The sequence below is a fragment of the Leptopilina boulardi genome, unplaced genomic scaffold (assembly GCF_019393585.1).
Source record: "Leptopilina boulardi isolate dan_hultmark-lab unplaced genomic scaffold, ZJU_Lbou_2.1 LbouV2_213, whole genome shotgun sequence".
Taxonomy (NCBI): Eukaryota; Metazoa; Arthropoda; class Insecta; order Hymenoptera; family Figitidae; genus Leptopilina; species Leptopilina boulardi.
The window spans coordinates 3,451,005-3,474,227 of NW_026137767.1; the positions used below are offsets into that span (position 1 = coordinate 3,451,005).

At 26.9% G+C, this 23,223-nt stretch overlaps 1 protein-coding gene and 1 long non-coding RNA gene across 13 annotated transcripts in view; one reads left to right on the plus strand and one right to left on the minus strand.

Annotated features, from left to right (window-relative positions):
- Positions 1-16,175, minus strand: part of LOC127278997 (heterogeneous nuclear ribonucleoprotein R) — a 34,440-nt gene extending 18,265 nt beyond the window's left edge. For 6 of the 12 annotated variants that reach the window (XM_051301038.1, XM_051301041.1, XM_051301035.1 and 3 more), the window contains exons 1-9: positions 14,792-14,954; positions 10,498-10,883; positions 9,407-9,514; positions 9,115-9,291; positions 6,322-6,457; positions 2,603-2,808; positions 1,243-1,392; positions 897-1,042; positions 399-514 (exon numbers count right to left, since the gene is read on the minus strand). In XM_051301038.1, coding sequence (XP_051156995.1) covers positions 399-514; positions 897-1,042; positions 1,243-1,392; positions 2,603-2,808; positions 6,322-6,457; positions 9,115-9,291; positions 9,407-9,514; positions 10,498-10,881 — 1,423 coding nt within the window. In that variant the 5' untranslated portion in view covers positions 10,882-10,883; positions 14,792-14,954. Of the gene's footprint in view, positions 1-398; positions 515-896; positions 1,043-1,242; positions 1,393-2,602; positions 2,809-5,287; positions 5,424-6,321; positions 6,458-9,114; positions 9,292-9,406; positions 9,515-10,497; positions 10,884-14,791; positions 14,956-15,618 lie in introns of those variants that run through there. The other 6 variants (XR_007842578.1, XM_051301036.1, XM_051301034.1 and 3 more) reach the window with 3 other exon arrangements.
- Positions 13,886-22,388, plus strand: LOC127278998 (uncharacterized). The gene is made up of 3 exons (XR_007842579.1): positions 13,886-14,174; positions 19,710-19,916; positions 20,843-22,388. It is a non-coding gene; the product is annotated as an uncharacterized LOC127278998 (long non-coding RNA).
- The last annotated feature ends 835 nt before the right edge of the window (positions 22,389-23,223 follow it).

The window sequence follows — 23,223 nt, forward strand, 5'->3', positions numbered from 1 at the left end:
TAAAAACGTTTATATAATCCTCTGATTCGCAAATATTGGAAACATTAATGTGAACATTAATTATAAAAAAAAACTGTTATAAAATAAAGTAACGAATTGTTAATAGTAGTTGTAAAAAGTTAATAATAATTTTACATTAAAAATTATAATTAAATAAAATTAATATCTTTTTATGGAATTTTTCTGAAAATTTTACGAAAATGGGAAAAAATTGGATATTGACAATAATATTAAATGCTTTATTCGGAAAGAATATTATTAAAATTTTTGAAAAAAATTCTGAACGATATTTAAAATTTATTTATAATCAGAGAATTATATAACTTGAAAAAAAATTTGGTTAGCTTTTTGCACGACTATATTTGATTTATATTGAAATATTGATATGAAAAACTTACCATAGTCGCCACGTCCCATAGGTCCTCGCATACCCGCACTAGTACCACGAGGTCCTTGACCAGGTCCCCGTGGTACCATTGGGCCGCCCATCATACTAGGATGTGACGGAGAACTTCTGAAAAATGAAAACAATTTATTAATATTATTTCGATGTATTAAGAACAATTTTTTATTTAAATAAAATTATTCATTAACATTTAGTGTCAAATTATCTTCATTATTTTATTCTATCAAATACAAAGACAATGAAAGAGTTACATTTCAAGTATTAAATTATAAAATATTGAAAAACTTTGAATTTGTTTACAAATTTTTTTAGAAAATAACAAATTTTGTTTGAAAATTCAAAATTGACGATACCAAAAGAAGAAATTTAAAAAAAATATGAAAGACTTCAGGCCTACATATTTAATGTATAAGATATAATTTGACTTTTGCAGTCAATTTATTGACTACTTTATTATTAATATAAAAAAATAAATAAATAAAGAACTCACCCGCCACGTCCTTGCAACACTTGATACATTCTACGTTCCCTGGCCCGCAAAACTTCTTCTTTTTTCTTTTTGTCGGATGGTGGTTTCGCGAGGGAGACTTCTATATGGGACCCACTCATTTCCTTACCGTTTACTTCACGCATCGCCTGAAAGCAAAAATAATTATTCTCAAAGAAACCAAACAATTTAACTGTCGACTTTCTAACCTAAGTCTACATCGTTAATGACAAATGAATAATCTTTACTTTTAATATTAAAAAGATAAATTTTTTATAAGTTGAAAATGAGAATTATTCTAAATCTACATTATATATATATTAAATAATAAAGAAAATTATTTTCTTACCTTCATGGCATTTTCTCTATCTTCAAAATGTATAAAAGCATAATCCTTGATTTTCTTTACCCTTTCAATTTTTCCATACTGTTCGAAACATTCCTTAAGTTTCTCTTCTGTGCAGTCTTGAGTCAAATTTCTAACATACAAAACACGAACCTAAACAGAAAAGAAAACGTTTAAGTATTACAGTACATAATTGAAAAATTTTCAATTTTTATGTAAGAATTGTTATATGAAATTTTTTTTACTTTTTTAGCATATTTTCCACGTCTTAAAAATATACTTTAATATAAAATTTTATATTTATTTTCTTTCCGTGTAATTTAGTTAATTAGAATCTATAAATCGAATAGAATTAGAAATTTAACTTTTTTAACAATAAACTTCAATTATTTTTTGAATTCAATTATATCAAATTTCAACTGATTAAAAATATTCGATTTAAACAATTTATTCGAATTTGAAATTTTAACACAGTTTTCAGTTTTAATTGTTAAAATAATTTCGGATATTAATTAAATTTTACAGATTTTTAAATTCTGATTTTTTTTAAATAATTGAATTGCAGAAGATTTTAAATTTGAAATAAATTTTCTGCAAATTTAAACAGCTGTAATTTTATTTAAAATTTTTTTTAAATAATTGAATTTTAAAAAATATATTTTTAATTTAAATTTTTGGTGATTTCTGTTGATGAAGAATTTATTAGAAATTACAGACAAAAATTGAATTTCAAACGTTTTTAATTGAAAATACTTTCAGATAACTGAATTTTTAAAGAATATTATAGAAATAATTAAACATAATTTAATTTTGGGAGAGTTATAGTTAAAATTATTAAATTTCAGAAAGTTTTAGATGGAAAATTTTAAAAGATTTTTAAATTAAAATTTTTGAAAATAATTGAATTTCAAGTGAGTTTAAATTGAAATTTCTAGTAATTTTATTTGCTGATTTATTTTTAATTTTAAACAATTATTAAATTTCATAAAATTTTTAATTAAAAAATAGTTTAAGATAATTGAATTTGTGAAAAATATCAATATCAAATTCAGTTATTTTTAGATTCTATTATTTAAGTCTATAAAAATTTTAATTATCTCAAAAAATTCAATTCTTTACAAATTCAATAATTTGATGATTAATCGATGTTTAAATTCAATTTTTTGCTAAAATTTCATTATATTAAAATATATTAAAATTACTGTTTCAAATAATTGATTCTTAAGAAATTCAATTATTAAGTGAGTGAATTATTTTTAAATGTAATTCGCAAATTCGTTAAATCGTCTCTAAAAAACTTAGTGTAAAAAACCTTGAGGTTTGTTTATTTGATATTTTATTTTGAATAAATTTTGTAACTTACTTTGGACATTGTTTGCTCATCGGGCTCCTCTTGAGGATCAGCCCAGTCAACGATAATATCACACCCCCATACTTTCATGCGACCCGTACCAAGTCTGCGTTTAGCCAAGGACGCCGCTTTGTGTGACTCGTACTCCAAAAAACAGAAACCCCTATTCTTCTTTTTGTCGTCCGGAGAACTGTAGATGATCACCTCGGTTAAGCCGGCTGTGTAAAGTAAAATCGTAAAAAATATTGGTGAGACTCACGTCAATAAACAAAAATCAGCGAAAAATTAAAGAAAAGTAAATTATTCATTGAAAAATAAAGAAAATTGGCAACTAAAAAAAAAGACAGGGAAGTTTAAAATTTGTGTTGTGAAAATTAAAAACAAAATTCATATTTTATTGAAATCTTCCCTGCCAATGGTAACATTGAAAAAAAAATTTTTAATTTAATTTCATAAACTTTTGATTGTGACAAAAATATATCATTAAAGAAATAGAATTACAGTTTCAGTTTTGATTTAATAAAATACTATAAATAATTTGATTCATCTGAAGATAAAAGTAAACACTACATAAAAAAACAGTTTAAAAAACATGCAAATTTCTAAAGTTTTTGCTTAATGTAGAAAGTGACAAAAATTTGTCCTCAGTAAAAACAAACTTTTCGTGTAAAAAAAAAAACAAATCTTGCCTCTTAAAAAATTATATAGTGTCAGTTAAATTAAGAAAATGCGTATAATAATTTTTTTTTAATTCTGTTTTGTCAACCCTTAAACATAAAATATTTTCAAATCGAAATAAAATCTATGTAACTTTTTCACAAGACGATTTAAACTTGTATATAAAAAATAAATAAATAAAAATATTTTTGTGTCTTTTGGTCAAAATCCTATATATCGCAAATAAAAAGAAATTTTTTTTTAAAATTAATATTATAATAAAAATAAGTTAAATAAATTTTCAAACTAAAATCCCAATTTAGGAATTTAAAAAAAAAAAACTAAATAATAAAAATAAATAAAATAAATTCTTCGAATGATGACCTGGTATCTGTAATTACAAAAAAATTTTAGCAAAATTTTAAATCTCTTTTGCCTAATATTTTTAAATTTCATTTTATAAAAAAAAATTATTTTCCAAACAAAAAGTATGAAAAAAAATGTTTAAACATTGAAGACACAAAACCCATCAAGATCTTTGATTAGATGTTAGAATTAATAAATTTAACGACGCTTTTTTTTAAATAAATATAGAGGAGAGTATTACTTATTTACTGCCTAATTTTATTTTTGTACTGGTGCTTTCTGGTACACGGTTTACTTCTCCTTCCTCTCAGTTTAAAAGCACAAAACTGGCATTCGGATAGCATGGTACCTACCATTTTTTTACTGACAAATTTCTAATCGTACGTATATAAAAATCCCTTATACCTTATTTAATATAAAAAAATAAAAATAAAAATGAAAAACCCAAAACCATGTAACATTCTATAAAGTAGAAAAGACAAAACAGTTTCAAAATCGTTTCCAGTATAATTTAAATGTTCTATATATAATAAATGAAATGAAAAAATTCAACAAGATTCAAAGCAACTGATAGTATAATAAAAAACTATAGTGAAAAAAGTAGCATGCACACCCAGTGAAAGAAAATGTATGTGAAATTAATGCAAAGAAAAACAAACAAAAAAAAAGTAAATAACCTGAAACATCTAATTTTGTTTTCAAGTATAATAACGTGTTCTTTTTTTTTTTTTTTTTTTTTGAAAAAAACCAATACAAAATCGATCATCCTGTGCCTTATTGATTTCAAAAAAGGCACTTGCCTCCGGGATGAATTTTTTCTCATTCTCATTGGTCTCCTCTCTGTGTCCAGATTCTGAGATTTTCATGCAAGAATATTCTAATTGTTAAACACGCACTCGCGACTTCATCATTCGATTATAAGAAACGCATTCAAGCTATTTTTCATTCCATTAATATAATAGTCATGTCAAACAGATACAATGATAAAGCGTCATTAGCTGAATCATGTGTATCATTATTTTGTTTTAGGTGGAATTTCAAGAAAAAAAATTATTCACAATTCGATTATTTAAAAATCTCTTAATAAATTATTTTTTAATATCCGAAAATTCAAAGTGTCGTGTTATTATCTATAAAAGATCTTGATTATTTGGTTTTACAGGAAAAAAATAACTGCTGTTAGTTGAAGTTTTCTTTTTTATTCGAAGGATTAGGTGGATGTTAAAGGTCAGACACTTGTGAATTTTCAATTTTTTGTCAGTTTCTTTTAGAAATGTTTTTTTTTAAATATCAAGATCGAAAAAATTAAATTTTCGTTTGTTATTAAAAAAAGATGACTAAAATTGAAATTTCATCAGTGTCTTATTTTTTTTATTAATTGACGGTTTCATGACACCATGTGTTAATAATATAAAAATAATATAAAAAATGCCATCTATAAGTAGAATTAGAGAGAAAAAAAAAGAATAAAATAAATTAAATGAAATGAAATAGTTGCGGTTAAAAAAAAAAAGTAATATCTCCCCCAGAATCGTTTTTGCGACCAATTAATTTGACAAATTAGGAAAAAGAAATTTTATTCGTCTCGTTTTTTTTCAAATTTTTTTTTTTTTTTTTTTTTTGTTCCCAGAAAAATGCCTGCCTTCTGATTTTAAAGGGCAATTGTCAACTTACGTGCGTGCTTTGTAAACTCTTCGAACAAGTCATCTCGGTCTCGATTCTTTGGAATATTTCCCACAAACAAGCGATGATTGTTATAAGATACGGTAACACCAATCTTTTTGCCTTTCCGAATCTCATAATCATTCAGCTGTAAGAATAATGTGGAAGGAAATTTGCCAATTAAGCTTGCCTTTAGATATTTTCTTCTGCTTAATGGCTGACTGACCGTGGGTTTTTTGTTTTTTTTTTTGTTTTGTAATGAACATGACCTGAGAGGAATTATTATTGACCAAATGAGGGAAACAATTTGAAAGGATTCAAAAAAGAAGGGAAATTTGGATACGATGGAAAAATATCGGGATTGAGAAAAAAAGTTGATATGATGAAGAATAAGAGGATTTTTTTCACAAGTGCTTGCGGGTGGGTGGGAGTGCCTGTCCGTTTTTTAGCGAGCTACACGCCCCAGCGGTCCACGCAGGTCTCCCAAACCCGAGGTTTAGTCATGAATTCAATTTTTCCGCGAATGAAATCATTGTTGGTGTTATTATAAATTTTCTTTTCCCGTCATCGCTCATGTTTTTGAAAAAAAAGAAAAAAAAGAAAAAACGTTGATGCAAAGACGCATAAATGAGGAAAATTTGGAAATACGTCGATGGAAGTGCAGGAGGTAAAGAGAGAGAGAGATAGAGGTAAAGAGAAAAAGAAAAAATAAGATAGGTTTGATATCCGCAATGTTTTGGAGACAGATATAAAAAAAAACTCATAACTCAACCTAAATATATATGAGAGGAAAAGAAGACTTGGACCAGAGAGGTGTTATTGTTCACTAATAAACCGAGAGGCAAGGAGAGACTGACCAGAATTGAAGGTGTCGAAGGTTTTTTTTCTTTTTTCATATCACGCTATGACAGGGTGATCTGGATGCTCCATACTTCCATACCATGTACAACCACTACTTAAAAACTACCACTCTTATGTTACGATACAGGTATAGACAGGTAGGTGAAGGTAGGTAGGTAGGTACACACGCCTCGAATTCACTTTACCTGTTAATTTACCAAATTCCTCCAAGATCTCCTCTTTGCCTTTTGACTTTGGTATGTTCCCCACGAAAAGTCGTAGATTAGGAACGCTAATGTTTACTTTCAGACTCTTGCCGGGTTTTATTTCGTGATTATCGAGCTGTGGGATGAAGAAAAACACACACATGCCTAATTTTGTTTCAATGAAATTAATTCCACATAAGTTTTTTTTTTTTTTTTTAATAATAATCATAATAATAATAGTGAATAATTAAAATTTAGGAAAGAAAATTTTGATTAAATTTAGATCCAGATGTAAGCGAGAAAGTGGCATGCCCTTTTATCGCTCGAGTCTTCACAATATAGGAAACCGGCATACGCGTATCATGTGTTCCTGTAAACAAATTTTTAGCCTAACCAATTTTTTTTTTTGTTTTTAAATTTTGTTATCAAAATTGTCACTGTCCAATTAAATTGCCAACCAATTAAGTAAATATACCCCTAACCAATTTTAAAAAAGCACACAAGATACTTTTCGACTTTTTTTTTGTTCTTTCGATTTTTCCAGGAAGGTTCTCCACTCCCAATTTTGCCCACTGAGCAAAGAGGAGAGCTGGAAAAGAAACTCATCCGTAGAATACCATTAATATCACTTTTTCCACTGTCATATGTTTGGGATAAGTTGGATAAGTCAGTATATGCTTAAACAATGAATAAATGGTCAGGGACATATAAATATAAAAGACTATCATTTATGTGGATTGTTCTTATTATAATATTATATAGATAAAAATAAATAAAAATTGACAAAATTTCATTTCAAAAATTAAATGACAAAAAAGAGGTTTTACTAAAACAAAAATTATTACACTACTGCTACTAAAATATATAAAAAAAATTACGGTCGCTGAACAAGCCACATATAGAGGAATCGTGACACTTTTTCGAAACGCTCAACAAATATACATACATACCTATCGTATATGTACAAATAAGTTTCTCGTGCATTTACAAACAACTTTTTTTATATTAAAAATAGCAGTGATAATTTTCAAATTCTCCGGTATTTAATTATTTCACTAATTTAACGTCCTATTTGAAAATTATGAATCAACAGTATATATTTTCACGTATTATTGCCTTGAATTTTTTTAATTTGTTAATAAAAAAAATGGTGATTACTATAACTGGCAATATTTTGATTTTTTACATTTAATTTTACTCTATAATAGATTTTTCTAATTTACATTCTTATCATAAAAGAAGGTATTATTTTTTGTATTCAGTACTTATATATAAAATATAAGAACAACTGCATACGAGATTGAGGAATCAATTTATTTTCATAAAGCATTAAAAATATTCATGCAACTTTTCTTCAATTAACACAATTTTTAATTTAGAAATAAGTTCAAAAATCACAGTACTCTTTTTTCTTAAATAAAAAAAAATAGTTGAGAAAGTAAACAATTTTCTGAAAATAGATGACAAAAAGATGGCAAAAATTTTTATACAAAAATTGGACCTATTGAAATTTTTTACACCATTAAAATAGGAATGATTTAAATTTACATCAAATTAATTGGAAAATAAATCAATTATTTACAACGTTTAAAAAATTAAATGAATTTGAATAAATTAAAATTTGATTAAACTAAAATTTGGATGAATTAGGTTAACTAAAAATTTAATGAATTGAAATTGAAAAAAAATGAAACTAGGACCGACTGACATAAAAAGAAATTTAGGGGATGAAAATATAAGTCTGTGAACCATGAATGTAGTCTAAAAGTTTTTTAAACAAAAATTTAAAATTTAAATTTTAAAAAATTTATTTGTAAAATAAAATTAATAATTTTTTTAACTTTCAACTAAATAGATAACAAATTCAAAATTTAAACTTCTGCTATAAAAAAAAATTTAACATTTTTTGTGTAAAAAAACATAATTTTTTCTTTGATTTAAAATTAAAAAGTTGAGTTAATGAAAATCAGGAATTTTTTTTTATTCAATTTATTTTACGGATTTAAAACTAAGAAATAAATTTTCATTTATTTCAATTTTAATTAATGTTACCGATTCAATTGTATTTCGTATTTATTTTTAAATCGGTTTTAATTGAATATATTAATTAAATTGCAAGAATATTGTAAAAGTACTGAAATCAAATAAAAATACTTAATATAAAAAAACATTCCGTAAAAAAAATTATTTTTATAAAACTTGCTTTTAGGACAATTTTATTGTTTGAATAATTCAATTTTTATTATAATTATATCTATTAGATAAGTAAAAAATTGTTAATTTCTTTTTATCAATTAAAGACCAATTTTTTAAATTCATTCTCAAAGTGTAAGAAAAACTTCACAACTGTTTAAATCATAATTTTCATTTCACCAAAAAAAGAGAAAACTTTTTTTCACTTCAGTCTGTGTGTGTGGGTGCATCAAACTTATTTGTACATTTAAATGAATGATATATAGGTTCTACGACTAAGCAAAATAAATAATGTTGTTTGTTTAATAAACCAAAAAAAAAGGAATATGTAAATGTTTCTCATCTAAAAAAAAACCATGATATGGAAATATTTTGCAATTGTTTGGAAAAAGTGCCGACTTTGGTAGCAATAACAATTTTGTAACATTTCCAAATAATTTTGTAAATAATAAATAAATAAAAAATATCCAATCAGTCCGTAGCGGCATGGTGTTAACTAAGGGGGACAACAAAAAAATAAGATTGTACACTGTACAATAATAGTAATAACAATGATAATAGTAAAAAGATGAAATTAATGAAACAAAGTTAATTACATACCTCTCTAACCGCCTGTTGTGCAGCATCTCGATTCGTGAAAGTGATAAAAGCATATCCCCTGTTGGTACCTGACATTGGGTCCATCATCAGCCTCAAATCCCAGATTTTGCCACATTTTTCAAATAATGGAATTAATTCATCCTCGTACATATCTTTTGGTATTTTACCACAAAACACCTTTGCAGAAAGAAAGAGAGAACGATAAACGAGAGAATTTTTTTTTTTTATAATTTTACTGTATTTAGCTCTTAGGTTGAGAAACCTGTTTTTGCGATATTTAAAACAAACTTACCTCACAACCAGTTCCTGGAGTAGGACCCTCCCAATTTGGAGGAGGGCCGCCGTACTTCCTTTGTCCTGTAGTCACATCTAAGGGATATCCTGTTCTTTCTAGAATCATCTGCAAGAACCAAATCGCTTGTACTTTCTCACGAAGGATCAACAATAACGGATGAACCAAAAAATAACAGTTATTTACATAATTTTCATATCAATTTTAAATATCAAATAATGCATTACTTTGGTATTTAATGGAGAATCAAATGAAAAAATAAAATTATTCACAGTAATTTTTTTACATTTACTATTTTAAATTAAGAACATTTTTGTAAACTTTTTTTGAAATTTTATTTTAGAAGGCTTATTTTTTAGAATAAAAATTTAATAAAATTTTTAATAATTCAATTATTGTATGCATGTTTTTCAAAATCTGTTAAATATAATTTTTTTTGGTCCATAATTTTTGGTCGCGAAAAACGAAACTTATGTAACATAACAGTCTTTTTAAAAAAATTTTCATACAAGAATTTTCATACTAATAGATTATCATACTATATAATAATAATTTTAGATACATGTATATTATGCCTCTATGCCTTTTTATTTAAAAATTATGCACATTTCAAAAAGACTGTTACGTTACATCCTCCGCGACTTTGCCCATACCTATATAATCTTTAATTTATCGAATTTAAAAAATTCATGTGCGCATGAAGTTCATTTTTTTGTCTATAAATTATTGAAAAATTACTACAGCAATGAAAATTAAAAAAGAACATTAAACATTTAATAAATTATAATTATAAATTTAATTTTAAATAAAGAAAGCAATATTTTATAATAAAATTTGAAATTAAAAAATTAGTAAACAAATTTTTTGTTCATTTGAACGTTCAAAATGTCAGACATAAAAATTCGGAATTCTCATAAAAAGAAGGGAAAAACTATAAAAAAAATATCATCTTTAAATAATGTCAGAATTTAAGATCCCAATTAATCTAATTTTCAAATAAATTAAATAATAAACATTTATCAATTTTGTGTTGAAATATTTGTAGAAATTGTATGTCAGAATTCTTTTTTTGTTTGTCATTATAAAATTACCTTAATTTTATCTTCATCGGGTGCTTTTGGGGTTGTGGCTGCTCCGGTGCCCTGTCCAGCTCTACTTTTTTGCCTGTAAGTTTTCATAACACCACAAAGATACGCCGACTTATTTGATACATGTTCTAGATTAGATTCGAGAAATTGCGTGAGCACATTTAATGCGCCATCCACCGGAAATTCTTTTAAAGCGTCTAACGCTCTTTCATCTAAATCCACATGGGCTAGTTTGCCGGTCTTGTAAATTTCATCGAGTTTAGCAGCCACTTTTTCGTCGAGTCCATATTGGATTAGCTTTGCGTAATCTTCCGTCCTCTCGACACATTCCATATCCTCTTTGGACTGCTTCTCCTCCATTTTTATTTCCCCATTCCCCTCTGCCATAGCTATAAACAAATAACAAATTTTTTTATATTTATTGTTATTTCAAAAATTATATGGTATTTTTTCATTTTTTTAATGGAGTTCTACAAAAACTCGAATTCGAACTCATTCCATGTTGATTCTTATGGAAAGAATCGAATTTCGAAAATTTGCACACCTCTACACTAAAGTAAAAAGATACGTCCGTGCATTTGAAATATAAAGCACGGACGTATCTTTTTACTATAATAATATTGCAAGTTAATTATGTTTTCAACATTTAATGAGAAGCAGAAAAAACAGGAACCGAGGAAAATCAATTTATAACCGTTTGTATTATAATCAAGAAGCACTGTTGCTCTTACGATAATTTATCTGCATTATGAACAATAATAAACACACAGTTTACTACATAGATGCACAGCGATGCAAAACACATTCAGATTTTCAAACGCTTCTAAGAAATAAAAACGCGAAAATAAATAGTTGAAAAGTTGAGTAAAAGCATAATTTACCTATATTTGCGATAATATTTTTTCAAGTTTCAAAACTTTTAAATCACTTATTTACGTATGAAATATTCAATATCATAATCGCATAATTGCATTCAGCTTGAGGAAAACAATTGACGATGTTCAGCTTTGTTTTTAATTTATTACATTAAAGACGTACATTTCTCAAAAATCTTTGGTTTTTATTAAATTTGATAAACAAATTTTTAAAGTACGCTAAATAAAAAGGTCAAAAACCAAAATTGATTTTTTGATTTTTCAGAACAGAGGGAAATCAAAAATCTGTTTTTCCAGAAATCATAACAATTATAACTTTCTCCACATAATTTAAACTCCAGAGACAAAGGTGAAATATAAAAAATTGCTTTTAAAAATTTTAAACAATGAAAAAATACATTTAAAAAAAAAAAATTATTAAATAAATGTTAAGTAGAAGAAAAAAAAATTAGTTTTTATATTCTGCTGATCCAGGAAAAAAAATGTATTTTAAATTCATAAATGTTGCCAGTTTCTATAAAACTTCATTCAGATAATTAATTTTTAAAAATTGATTTTAATTTGTTTTAAAATTCTTTCATAAAATGTAAAATTTAATACAAATTTCATGAAAATGAATTTATGTGATTTTTACATATTAAAAGTTTAGATATGTTTCAAAGTTAAATCTGACTCTTTCTCTCTTTAGAATTTATTCTAAAAATAGACAACATTTCATATCTTTACAAAAATAATATCTGAAAAAAATTTTTAGATGTAATTTAATTTTAGAATATTGAAAATTAATTAAAACAAAATTTTATCTAAGAATAATTCATTTTGAAAAAAAGTATTAAATTTTCAAATAAACCAAAATAACTATTTATAAAAGAAAACTTTAAAAATATTTATAAGTTTTCATGAATATAAAAAAGTATATTTGTAAAACACAAAAATTTATCATTTTTTCAATAGATAAAAACATATTGATTGCAGAAATAAAAATAGATTTTATCTCTCTTTTTTTAAAGTTTCGTTGCAATATAACTCCAATAGTAAATTATTTATTCAAATAAATTTGTTATAATTTTTAAAACAACATAACTTATGAATTTTTATTTCTTGAAACAAGTAAGTTTTTTAAGTTAACACAAATAAAAAAATTAAATTACCATTCAAATAAAACTACCCCCACTACATATAACATCCAATCAAAAGAAATTAATTTCCATTTTTTTTTAGTAAATTTCCTCTCACTTTAATACAACTTTTAATTTTGAAAACACTATTAAAAGAATTCTTCTTTTAATTAAGAGAATGTTAATATAATACGTATTAGAACATAACCAGTACTGTCTCATTATTTACTAATGAGGAAAATTTGAGATTTTCTGAAATGCGGAAAATAGAACCTCAACCTCCGACATAAATCCTCCTACTTTCAATATTCAAGGAAACATCTTAATCAAAGAGGAGAACACTAAAGTACTCATTTTGCAATACTTTGTTTAAAAAAAAGAATAAAATCTTGTTTTATAATTTAAAAAAATAAAAGAGTAAAACATTCTTATTTTGAGAGAATAAAGTTTTCTCTTTGTATGAGATTTTTTTTTATGCAGAAATATATATCAGTTTCAAAAATGTTTAAGTTAAAGAACTATCTTTAAAATTCTTTTCTTACATATGAACATAATTATTTAAGAGAAAGAAATTACTTTTTAGGATAGTTTTCTATAATTATAACTTAATGTTATTTTATTTATCCAATTAATTTTGTTTTTAAATACCTATAAAAGATTTTTTAAACATGTTTAGAGTATTATTATTATTTTATATAGATAGAATAACAAATGAAAAACAATGTGTATTGACTTATAAACAGAAAAAAGAAAACAAATTACAATATATTATTTTCCAATTATTTAAATATTTCTTTTGTAAGTAAGTTTATCTCTTTTTTGTCAATATTTTTTTCAATTGTTTCAACTATAAATTCTTTTCAACTCTTTCTATGATGTTAGAGTTAATTTTGTTTTTTATTATAGATAATTATTTATTATTTCTTTAATTTAAAATTGTTGATATTAGAAAAAAATTTCTTGAGTTTAATAATTATATTAAATAAATTTGCGACTAACACAGCATAGTGCTGCCATCTTTCAGAGATAAACTCACGTCAGTGCTCTCCATTCACTTTTTACATTAGTGTACAATTCCCACACAATTATGACTTTTGAAGTTACACCTGTGCAATAAATTTTTATTTCATCTTATTTTTTTAACAGTGAGAAAAGTACTATCGTTTTTTTTTTAAATTGTTCATAAAACAAAATAAAAATAATAAAAGTGCTTATCATTTTACAAACCAATAGTGTATCTTTGTTTTTATTACATGCGGTTTTGTGTAAATAAATAAATTTATTAAATTCAACAATTTAATTAGTGATTATCGTAAAGTGATATTTGGTATTTGTTTACTTTTATATACTCAAAAAATGTTTTTTTGAATTTTATTCTAAATAACGCAATTCTAAAATTAAAATGTGAGGTTATGTATAAACTTTGTGTAAAATTAGTTTGATCTTTAAAAGTGTTATCGGCATAATTTATTTTATTCAAATTACAAAATATAAAAGTGTAACTTAAAAAATTTGTGAACATTCTGGTAAATTAGAGTCTGCGGTAAAAATAGAAAAAAATTCACGAGTTTTGACGTGCATTCTATAACAATAATAGATAAAAGAAAAATAATCACTTGCAGTTAGTTTTTTTCTTTAAACATTTAAAAAAATTTTTCTAAAAATTCAATAGTCAAAAACACCTGTTGTAAGTACTAAAACTCATAAATATAAAATTTTTTAACGTTTGTTATAAACGAAATAGTCTTTCATGAATGAGAATTAAATATCCATAATATTGTAAATTTATCGCGAGACTTTAAAAAAAATGAACAAACAATACGAATGATAAGATTGAACAAGAAAAAAAAACACTAGTCTCTCGTCATTCACTGGTGCATTAACAAGTCCAAAGCAAAGATATTCGACTTGTCCCGATGACACTCGAGAGGAGGCGAATGTCTCCTTGTCTCGTTTCTTAAGTAGAAAAAGACCAGAATGACCAGAGAGCCAGCCAGCTCATTCCGTTTTTTTTGACAAAGAAAGTCAACACTGGACCAGTAAAATGCGTTTTCTACTTATTTTCAAAGGCTCGTGGGTGAACTTTAAATTTGATTTCTATATAATACACGATTTGGAGAAAGTCGGTCGCCGGCTCCAAGATGCACTTGTGCATTTTTTAGCGAAACGTGGCGCGCGATCTTTACCACACAAAAATCACACATCACACACACGCGAAATTTTCAATCATTTGACAATGAAATCCATCAAATTGATTTGCCAATTTCATATTCTCGCGAATTCACGAAATTATCCATTTATTACCTTAAAAAATAATCGAGCGAAATCCTCCTGTTGAGGAAATGGCGACAGACGTCAACGTGATCGCGAACTACGGGGTTCACTAAGCGACGCGCAAAGACCCAGCGTCACAAGTTTGCCATTTTCTTTGGAGCGCCCTCGCGAATTCTGATTGGCCCGTGCAAAAACCGGAGAATAAAAAGTTCGCTATGCAATATGCACTCGGCGAACAACGAACTGCCTTCGCCAGGCGTTAACCCGTTCTCAATCTAAGAGCGTCATCCAAGTTTTGCAAAAAAAAAGTTTTTTTTGCAAAAATTTAAATTTCATATATTTTTAAAAATGGAATTTTTTATTATTATTTTGAAAGATAAAAAAAGGTGGAGGAAATAATGTTTTGATTTTTTGCAAAAATTATATATTCTCGCCTACTGAAAATATTCTTTTTGAAAAAAAAATGATTCACGTTTGCTATATAGTCTCGACGAGAAACAAGTCCTTGAATTCACAAAATTATTTTATCCTCTGGCTTCTTGGTTTTTGCACACTTGTGATATATATATATATATAGTTTTATATATGTATATATATATATATATATCTGTTGTCATAACCTTGCGCGGAATCTACCGCCAACGGCCAACCAACCGGCCGACCGGTGCACACTCACACTCACACGGTACACACTACTTATCTTTTATATAGATGTAAGACGAATGCATGCACTAAGAATCGTGAGCGCGCGCGCGCAAGCAAATTTTTATTTTTTTCCCCATTTTTTTTTTTTTTTTTTTTTGAATTCTTTTTCGTTGGAAATAATGAGTATAAAAATACGTATTTACGAATGGTACCTGAACCGAATTGTTATTGTTGAAGGCTTCAATTTTCCAGGAATGAATTTTTGATCACCAGTAACAACACACAAAAAAGTCACGACCTTTTTCTTGAGAATGTGCAATTCATATTATCGACACTGGAACACGACGGTCGTTTTTATCAGTAGACGCGTATTCGAAAAAACAGCACACGCGGATCATAGATGATATTCCTTGCCTGATGATCACGTATCCCTGTTTATCTTCTTGTAATTTTCATAAATGAATGTTTCTTCTATGTGTAAAATGCAACAAAAAAACACCGCGAATTTTGTAACAATAACAAAAAAAAACAGAAAAACAACAAAAAAAACCGAAACTTAAACAATTTCCCGCGGATTCTTTTTTTTTTTGTTACCGATATGAATTTCGAGTTTTGTTTTTGTAGGCACTTGATAAAAATTGTATAACTATTGCAATGAATAAAATGATGATGCCGAATGGTGTAAAAGTCCGGGCACAGAGTTTTTGATAGCGTATAGTGCCTACATAGCCGTAATGCATAAATTGGACTGTCTCGGTGTCTCGCCGAAAGAGCGGTGCAGTGGTGCAAGCCCTACAAAACCAAACCAGTTTGCTTGCTTGCTTGCGAGTTGCGCCCCAACCCAATCCAATCCGATTCAACCGCTTGCCTCTCTTCGCGGTTCGCAATATATGCGAGCCCCGCCTTAGACAGGACCGTATTCTTGCCAATCAAGACGGTTTTCGCGAATATAGCGCCCCACCGTGAGCCCAAACACTATATACATATGTGCATTTTTCAACACACAACTCTTCCAATTTTTCTCTTGTATATATATATTATATACCGGCATTTTCCTCCAAGCTTCTTCAACAGCCACTAGCCACGTGTCTTTCTAAACTATATCACAATAGTCACCACACATTACTGGTCTCTATTAAACGACCTCTTTTCTTTTTAATCGCACTTTTGTCATTTCTCATCGAAATAGCTTAATCTTATTAAATATACCAGTTTCATTCAAATTACACCCAGAAAAAAGATTGCTTTGACAAATTTTTTTTTATATCTGTTTTTAAAAAAAATTATTTTTGATTCAAAAAAAAATATCTTCGTTTCAAAGAAATTTTTTATTTAACTCTTATAAATGTTTCTTTGACCCTATATATCAATGCTAGAATTTCTTTGATTTAATGCACAACTTTTTTTGAAACTACTCTCTTAATTTTAATCAGTGAATTTCACTGATTCAAATTAAGTGAGTAAAAAGTTTTTTTTGTTTCAAAGAAAATTTTATTTTGAATGAAAGAAAACAAGTTATAGGTCTTTATTAACCGTCTAGTTTCTAATTGCTAGGAAAGATTACTCTGTGTATAAGCTTGCGATTAAAGATTATTATTGTAATAAGATTGAAATGGAAGATTGCTGTAAGCTTGTAATGAAAGATTGATGATAACCTACAATGGAAGATTGATGCAAGATTAAACTCAGAAAAAAATTTTGGTTGAATCACACAGAAAAAACTTGGACTCATTTTTGTTGCAACTCATTTTCTTTTGGGTATCGAAATGAGTATGGGACAAACTTCATGTTATTCAAAATGATATTGGCTGGAATTTCAGATTTCTAAGTTGGCATCATAAGCAGAGTAATTTTGTATTTCAATTATTGTTTCTAATATTTCAACAACACCAGAAAGATTATTTTGACCAGTACGAATATTTAGAAGTTTTTAAATAAAAATTATTTATTATTATTTACGTAGATAATAATTAATTTCATAAGTTTTTAAATTTACCGCTATTATTTAAGTTGGCAGTACCGTTCCTGTTGTCAAAACACATGTTTTCATTTTTCTAACCTAAAAACATATTTCCTTTATTATTTTATTACGCGATTACAAGCAATTTTTAATCAAATATATTAAGTCTAGCGTGTTATTTACTTCTTTGTAATTATTATATTTCATGTTTTTGTGCAAAATTATTCGTTATTTCACAATATTTTTCCATTTTTCTTTTTCTCAAAATGAAACTTGCCTGTTTCATTTTGATACTTTTACCTTAGAACTCGAAATGAAACAACCAGTTTCATTTTTGTTGCGAATCAAATTGAGTATAGAATCTATACTCAATTTGAATTCAGGTTTTTTCTGTGCAACCAAATATATCTATTGTTATATATATACAATTAACGCAAATTTGGTTAAATCAACATAAAATTTATTTGGCTCAATCAAATTCTTTCTTCGTTCGACGAAATTGTTATATACAATCAAATTTAAGGTTATAACGATGGATATATACTACTCGTTACCCATTTTGCCTCAATATTTATTTATTTATTTTTTTATACCAATTATTTAAATCAAATACTCTCTAAATCTGAATTAGTCACTTTTTACTAATGCAACTGCACCGATTCGTTTATTGAATAAATTACCTAGTAACCGTTTTTATTCATTTTTAGTCATAAATTACTAATTCATTTGTTAAAATTTGTACTAATTGAAGTAGTAGCTTTACTAAGTGAATTATTTGTTTTCTACTATCAATTAGTTATTTTTGACTGAGAATTATATAGTCAAAACGGTTACTAATTCGTTTAATGAACGAATAAGCGCAGTTGAATTAGTCAAGAGTGACTAATTCAGATTTGGAGAGTAAATTTTTTTAGCGTATACTTAATTGAAATATAAAAATAATTATGAATAATATTTTTTACTTTAACACACAGTGTGTAAGTTTAATTTTGAGATATAAGAAATGTCTACTCTCTAAATCTGAATTACTTAAAAATAACTAATTTTTAGTGGAACAATAACTAAAAAATTATAGTTTTAATTATTTTAACATAACCTAAAAGTAAATTTAAATACATGGAGAAAAATAGTTAACTATCTCAACTAAAATTTAGTTACCTTAGCTAACCCCAATTGCTATTATAAGGATAGCAATTATTATTAGCTAATTCCTTTGGCATCTAAATATTAACTACCAGAGCTAAAACATTGCTATCCTCTTATTTCATTTTGCTGCAATTTACACAGAAAATTAAAAGGCATTAAAATAAGCTGCAACGCTTATTATTTTAATCGAATTTTGCTTATTTTAATACCAAAATGGATTAAAATAATAAGCGTTGCAGCTTATTTTAATGCCTTTTAATTTTCTGCGTAGAGAGTATGATACTTTTATAATTTAAAACTATTATTTCTTTAAATAATATATTTAATTCAAAAGCATATTATACTAAATATAATATAAAATAGTATAAAAATATTATACTAAAAATTAGTAAAAATGCTGACTAATGTGAATTAGTAGTTTACTTTTCACCAATTTAAATTTAAAGAATATGTTTAATTCTAACATAAAAGCAAACATGTATACTCTCTAAATCTGAATTAGTGAAAATGTTTACTACTTTAAATTAGTGACTCACTTTTTGCTTTAGAATTAGTTAAATTTTACTAATTCAGAAGCAAGAAGTGAGTCACTAATTCAAATTAGTAAACTTTTTTACTAATTCAGATTTAGAGAGTAACTAAAATCAACCAAAATTTGTGTTTAAATTAAATATACTCTATAAATTTGAATTAATAAGAATTCGTTCACTAATTTAAATTATTGAAAATTCCTAATAATTTTTAGTCATTTTTCACTAAAACTTTAGTAAAACCATATTATTAAATCAAATAGCAATATTTTACTAAAAATAAGTGAAAATTTCTACTAGTTTCAATTAGTAAACAAATTCTCACTAATTCAAATTTATTTACATCATAAATTTAATTGAAATAAAAATTATTTGGTTCAAGTAAATATTTATTTGATAATATTCGAGTAACCGATTATTATATAAAGAAATAAATTTTTTAATGTAAGGAATGTAAACTTTTAATATTTTCACAAAAATTTAAATTTTATAAAAATAATAAATAATAAAATTTTATCAAAATGTGTAAAATAAGCTGAATTTTTTTTTATTATTGTTATAATGAATTTGAAAAAATGACGTTTTATAATAGTTATTTTTCTATCGCCAACTATATATAGAGAGAGAGGAAGGATGAATTGTGATTTTGTATTTATTTTTATTGCAGAGAAAATGATCTTTGATACAAGGAGATAATGGTAAGTTACGCGAATGTGTATTTGGACGAGATGGCACCGACTCCTACGGCATCGACACCGGCACCAGGCAAATCAGTAGATTCGGTGTTCTATAACTAGACGCGACTAGGCGACTAGCAGTCAGACCCGTCAGCTCAGTCGCATAGTTGATGGATATATCTACTAATGTATGGTTGGTGCGTCTACTTATTTCCCTAACTTATCCTGCTACACAACTGTCATTAATCAGTCTAAATAGTGTTTGACAAGTTCATTTACATTACCATTCTAGTTATAAGTTTTCACAAAATCAATTCTTCTATATAAAATTAACATATCAAAAGATTTAAGAATATTAACATTTTTAACAACTCTCCAAATCTGAATTAGTAACAATTTTAACTAATTTCAATTAGTGACTCACTTTTTGCTTTTGAATTGGCATTTAACTAATTAATGGTAAAAAAACTAATTCAAAAGCAAAAAGTGAGCCATTCATTCAACTTAGTTTAAATGTTTATTAATTCAAATTTAGAGAGAACCACCGATAAAATTTATTATCAATATGAAAAAAAAATTTGCCAATTCAGTATTATTAGACTATTATCAAATATATTTGACTTTATTAATTTGGAATATACACTGAAAAAATTATATTCTGAATTTAAGAACACGGAAAATAGATTTACCTGAAACAGCGAAAGGTTTCACTAGAATAGCGAAAGATTTAATTGAAACAAGTAAAACTTTTCGCTGTTCCAGGTAAATTTTATTTCCGTGAATATTTTCCATGCATTGTATTCATACTGTTAGAATATAATATTCTTAAAATAAGAAACACTTATCTTAAATTAAAAAATATTCTACAGACAAAAGAAAAGATTCTTAATTTAAGAATATTATATTCTATAACTGTAAGAATACAATTGATGGATTAAATTTATTCCGATTTTCAAACGGAAGTCCACATATAAAGAATGAATGAATAATAAAGCGATAAATGCACCGAAAAATAAATTCTTTTTTTAAAGAAACAAAAGATTAATTTGTTGAATTCATAATGAAGATATTTAGGCAGATGAGATAGCAGAATGTGCATCGAATTTATTTCTTTGTTAAATAGGCCCCAACTGAAAGCACTAAGAGAATAAGAGTGAAATGTACGAAATGCAGACTTGAAGAAATTGCAAGTATATTCTATATTTCGTGGAAGGTCTCAACAACGATGGAGTTCGGGAACTCGAGAAAATCGATGGCGTGTCACTGACCTCGGGCGCATGAATGCAAATACCGCGAAAAGAGCGAGAGAGAAAATAAAGGCAAATCGGCTTAGAGGGGAAAAAAGAGAAAGAGAGAGAGGGAAAGTATAGGAGAGAGCATTTTGTATTCTGACTGGAAAAATCGCTCAGATATTAAGTTGAAAGAGTTTGTAGCCGCAGGTATTAAGACAGGGAATTCCAGGGCCCGAGTGCAGTTTGATACGACCCTGACCTCAACCGTAGTTCGCTTCGTCTGGTCAAGCGTGCACCAGCGTCTCCTCGAGAAGGAGAATGTGAGGAGAAGGAAAGGAAGAGGAGAGAGAGAGAGAGAAACACGTGAAAAAAAGAAGGGAAAGAAGAGCGACTGGGGTGAAGAAGAGGAAGGGGAAGAAAGAGGGAGAGAGTGAGTGTGCATAAAACAGAATCATAGTGAGAGTCACAGAGAAGAACGATGCTCATATATACTCGCGCTTACAGAAACCTGTTCCCTTCGAATTTTTCTACTTTCTGATGATCATTTTTATCTGTTAAAATGCAGTCCGTATGGTCCTATACACCAAATCAAGTATAAATCTGAATCTGAACCCTGTGTGTGAGGAAGAAATCGTTATTAGGGTGACTATATATCGTGCGGTTTGCGCTTTAAGTCCCAGTTTATACACCACTTTATCCCTACAGGATTTCATCATCTAAGATTTCGATCTGTAAAATTTCGCTACCAAGCTAATGTAATGTTCATGTCCAAATAGCACAGGATTTTTGAAGCAAGTTTCTCAAGTATAAAATGTAATACGGCCCTAAACTGGCCCAGTATTGCCAAAACTGGCGCAGATCAAAAAAGTTACATATATTAATTTGTATCACTGCAAAAGTTGTATCAAATTATTTCATTGTAGTTTAAAAAAAATCTAAGACCACCAATTATCCTCATTGGTTCACTACTTTTCTTCAGTTTAGTATCCCTTATTTCTTCCAACATAACCTAATATTCAACGCTTATTTCAAAGGGTAAACAATTCCCCAGATAGAAATATTTTTCACTTGGTGAAAATAAACGTTTCTACACTGAAAGAAATTTTTCGTAATTACTGACATAATTCTTGCTGTTTTTATCATATCGTATAACTATATGAATTAACATGGAACTGTTACTGCCATACAGTTTGGGTAATCCAACCAAACGAATAGTACTTCCAAAGAGAAAGATGTCTGAATCAGACTTCACATGGCTAATATAACCTAACTTACCTGTCAATTTGACAGACTGTATAACTAATTCAACGATAAGTTTATGGCAGAAATTTCGATAGCATTTCTTTCCGTCTAACTTTGTGTTTTGAAAGTTTGTAATTTATATCTTTGGATGGATTATTTTAATCTTCGATGGATTAAAGCTTTGCATCTCATTTCAATCCATATTTTGGTATTAAAATAATAGGATTCCACAATTTACTGTATTGAATTATTTTGAAATATTTTGAAAAAACATGAATTATTTTGACGTATTTTAATTATTTTAAATTATTCAAATGTATCCTCATTTATCTGAAGTAACGCGAATTATTTGTAGTATCGTAAAATATATCTTAAACTACCTCAAAATACTGTGAATTATCTTGAAGTAATGAGAATTATTTGAAATATCGTTGAATATCCTAATCAAAATGTAATTTTAATACCAAAATCGATTAAAATAACATGCAACGCTTTTATCCATCGAAGAGTAAAATAATCCGTCCAAAGATATAAATTACAAACTTTCAATACCCAGTAGGCAAAAAATCATATGTTCTTTTTAAAAACGTTTTAAGAACCTTTTAGAACGTTTCATGTCCGGTAAATAATGTTCTGAAACATTTTAAGAACGTAGATGTTCAATATTTGAACTTTTTTGAATTATATCTAAAGTATTCTGAATTATCTGAAGTATCGTGTTGTTTAACAAAGTATTTTGAAGTATAATTGCATTAGTTGTACGCTTTAATTTTGAATTTTTTACCCCTCCGCTCATTTGATGCCAAAAATTAAAATTATTTTATTTCGAATAAAAAATAATTTTTTTACACTGAATCAGAAGAACCAAAGATTTACTGCACATTTCTAAATATTTAAGTGCAAACTTCGAAATGTTGAGTTTCGAGTTTTAGTAAAGGTTTTATAAGTATTGAATTGGTCGTCCTGATGTGGTGTGAAAATACACTGTAAAAATTTAGGGAGTTATTAGCACTAGAAGTTGGGAGTTCGA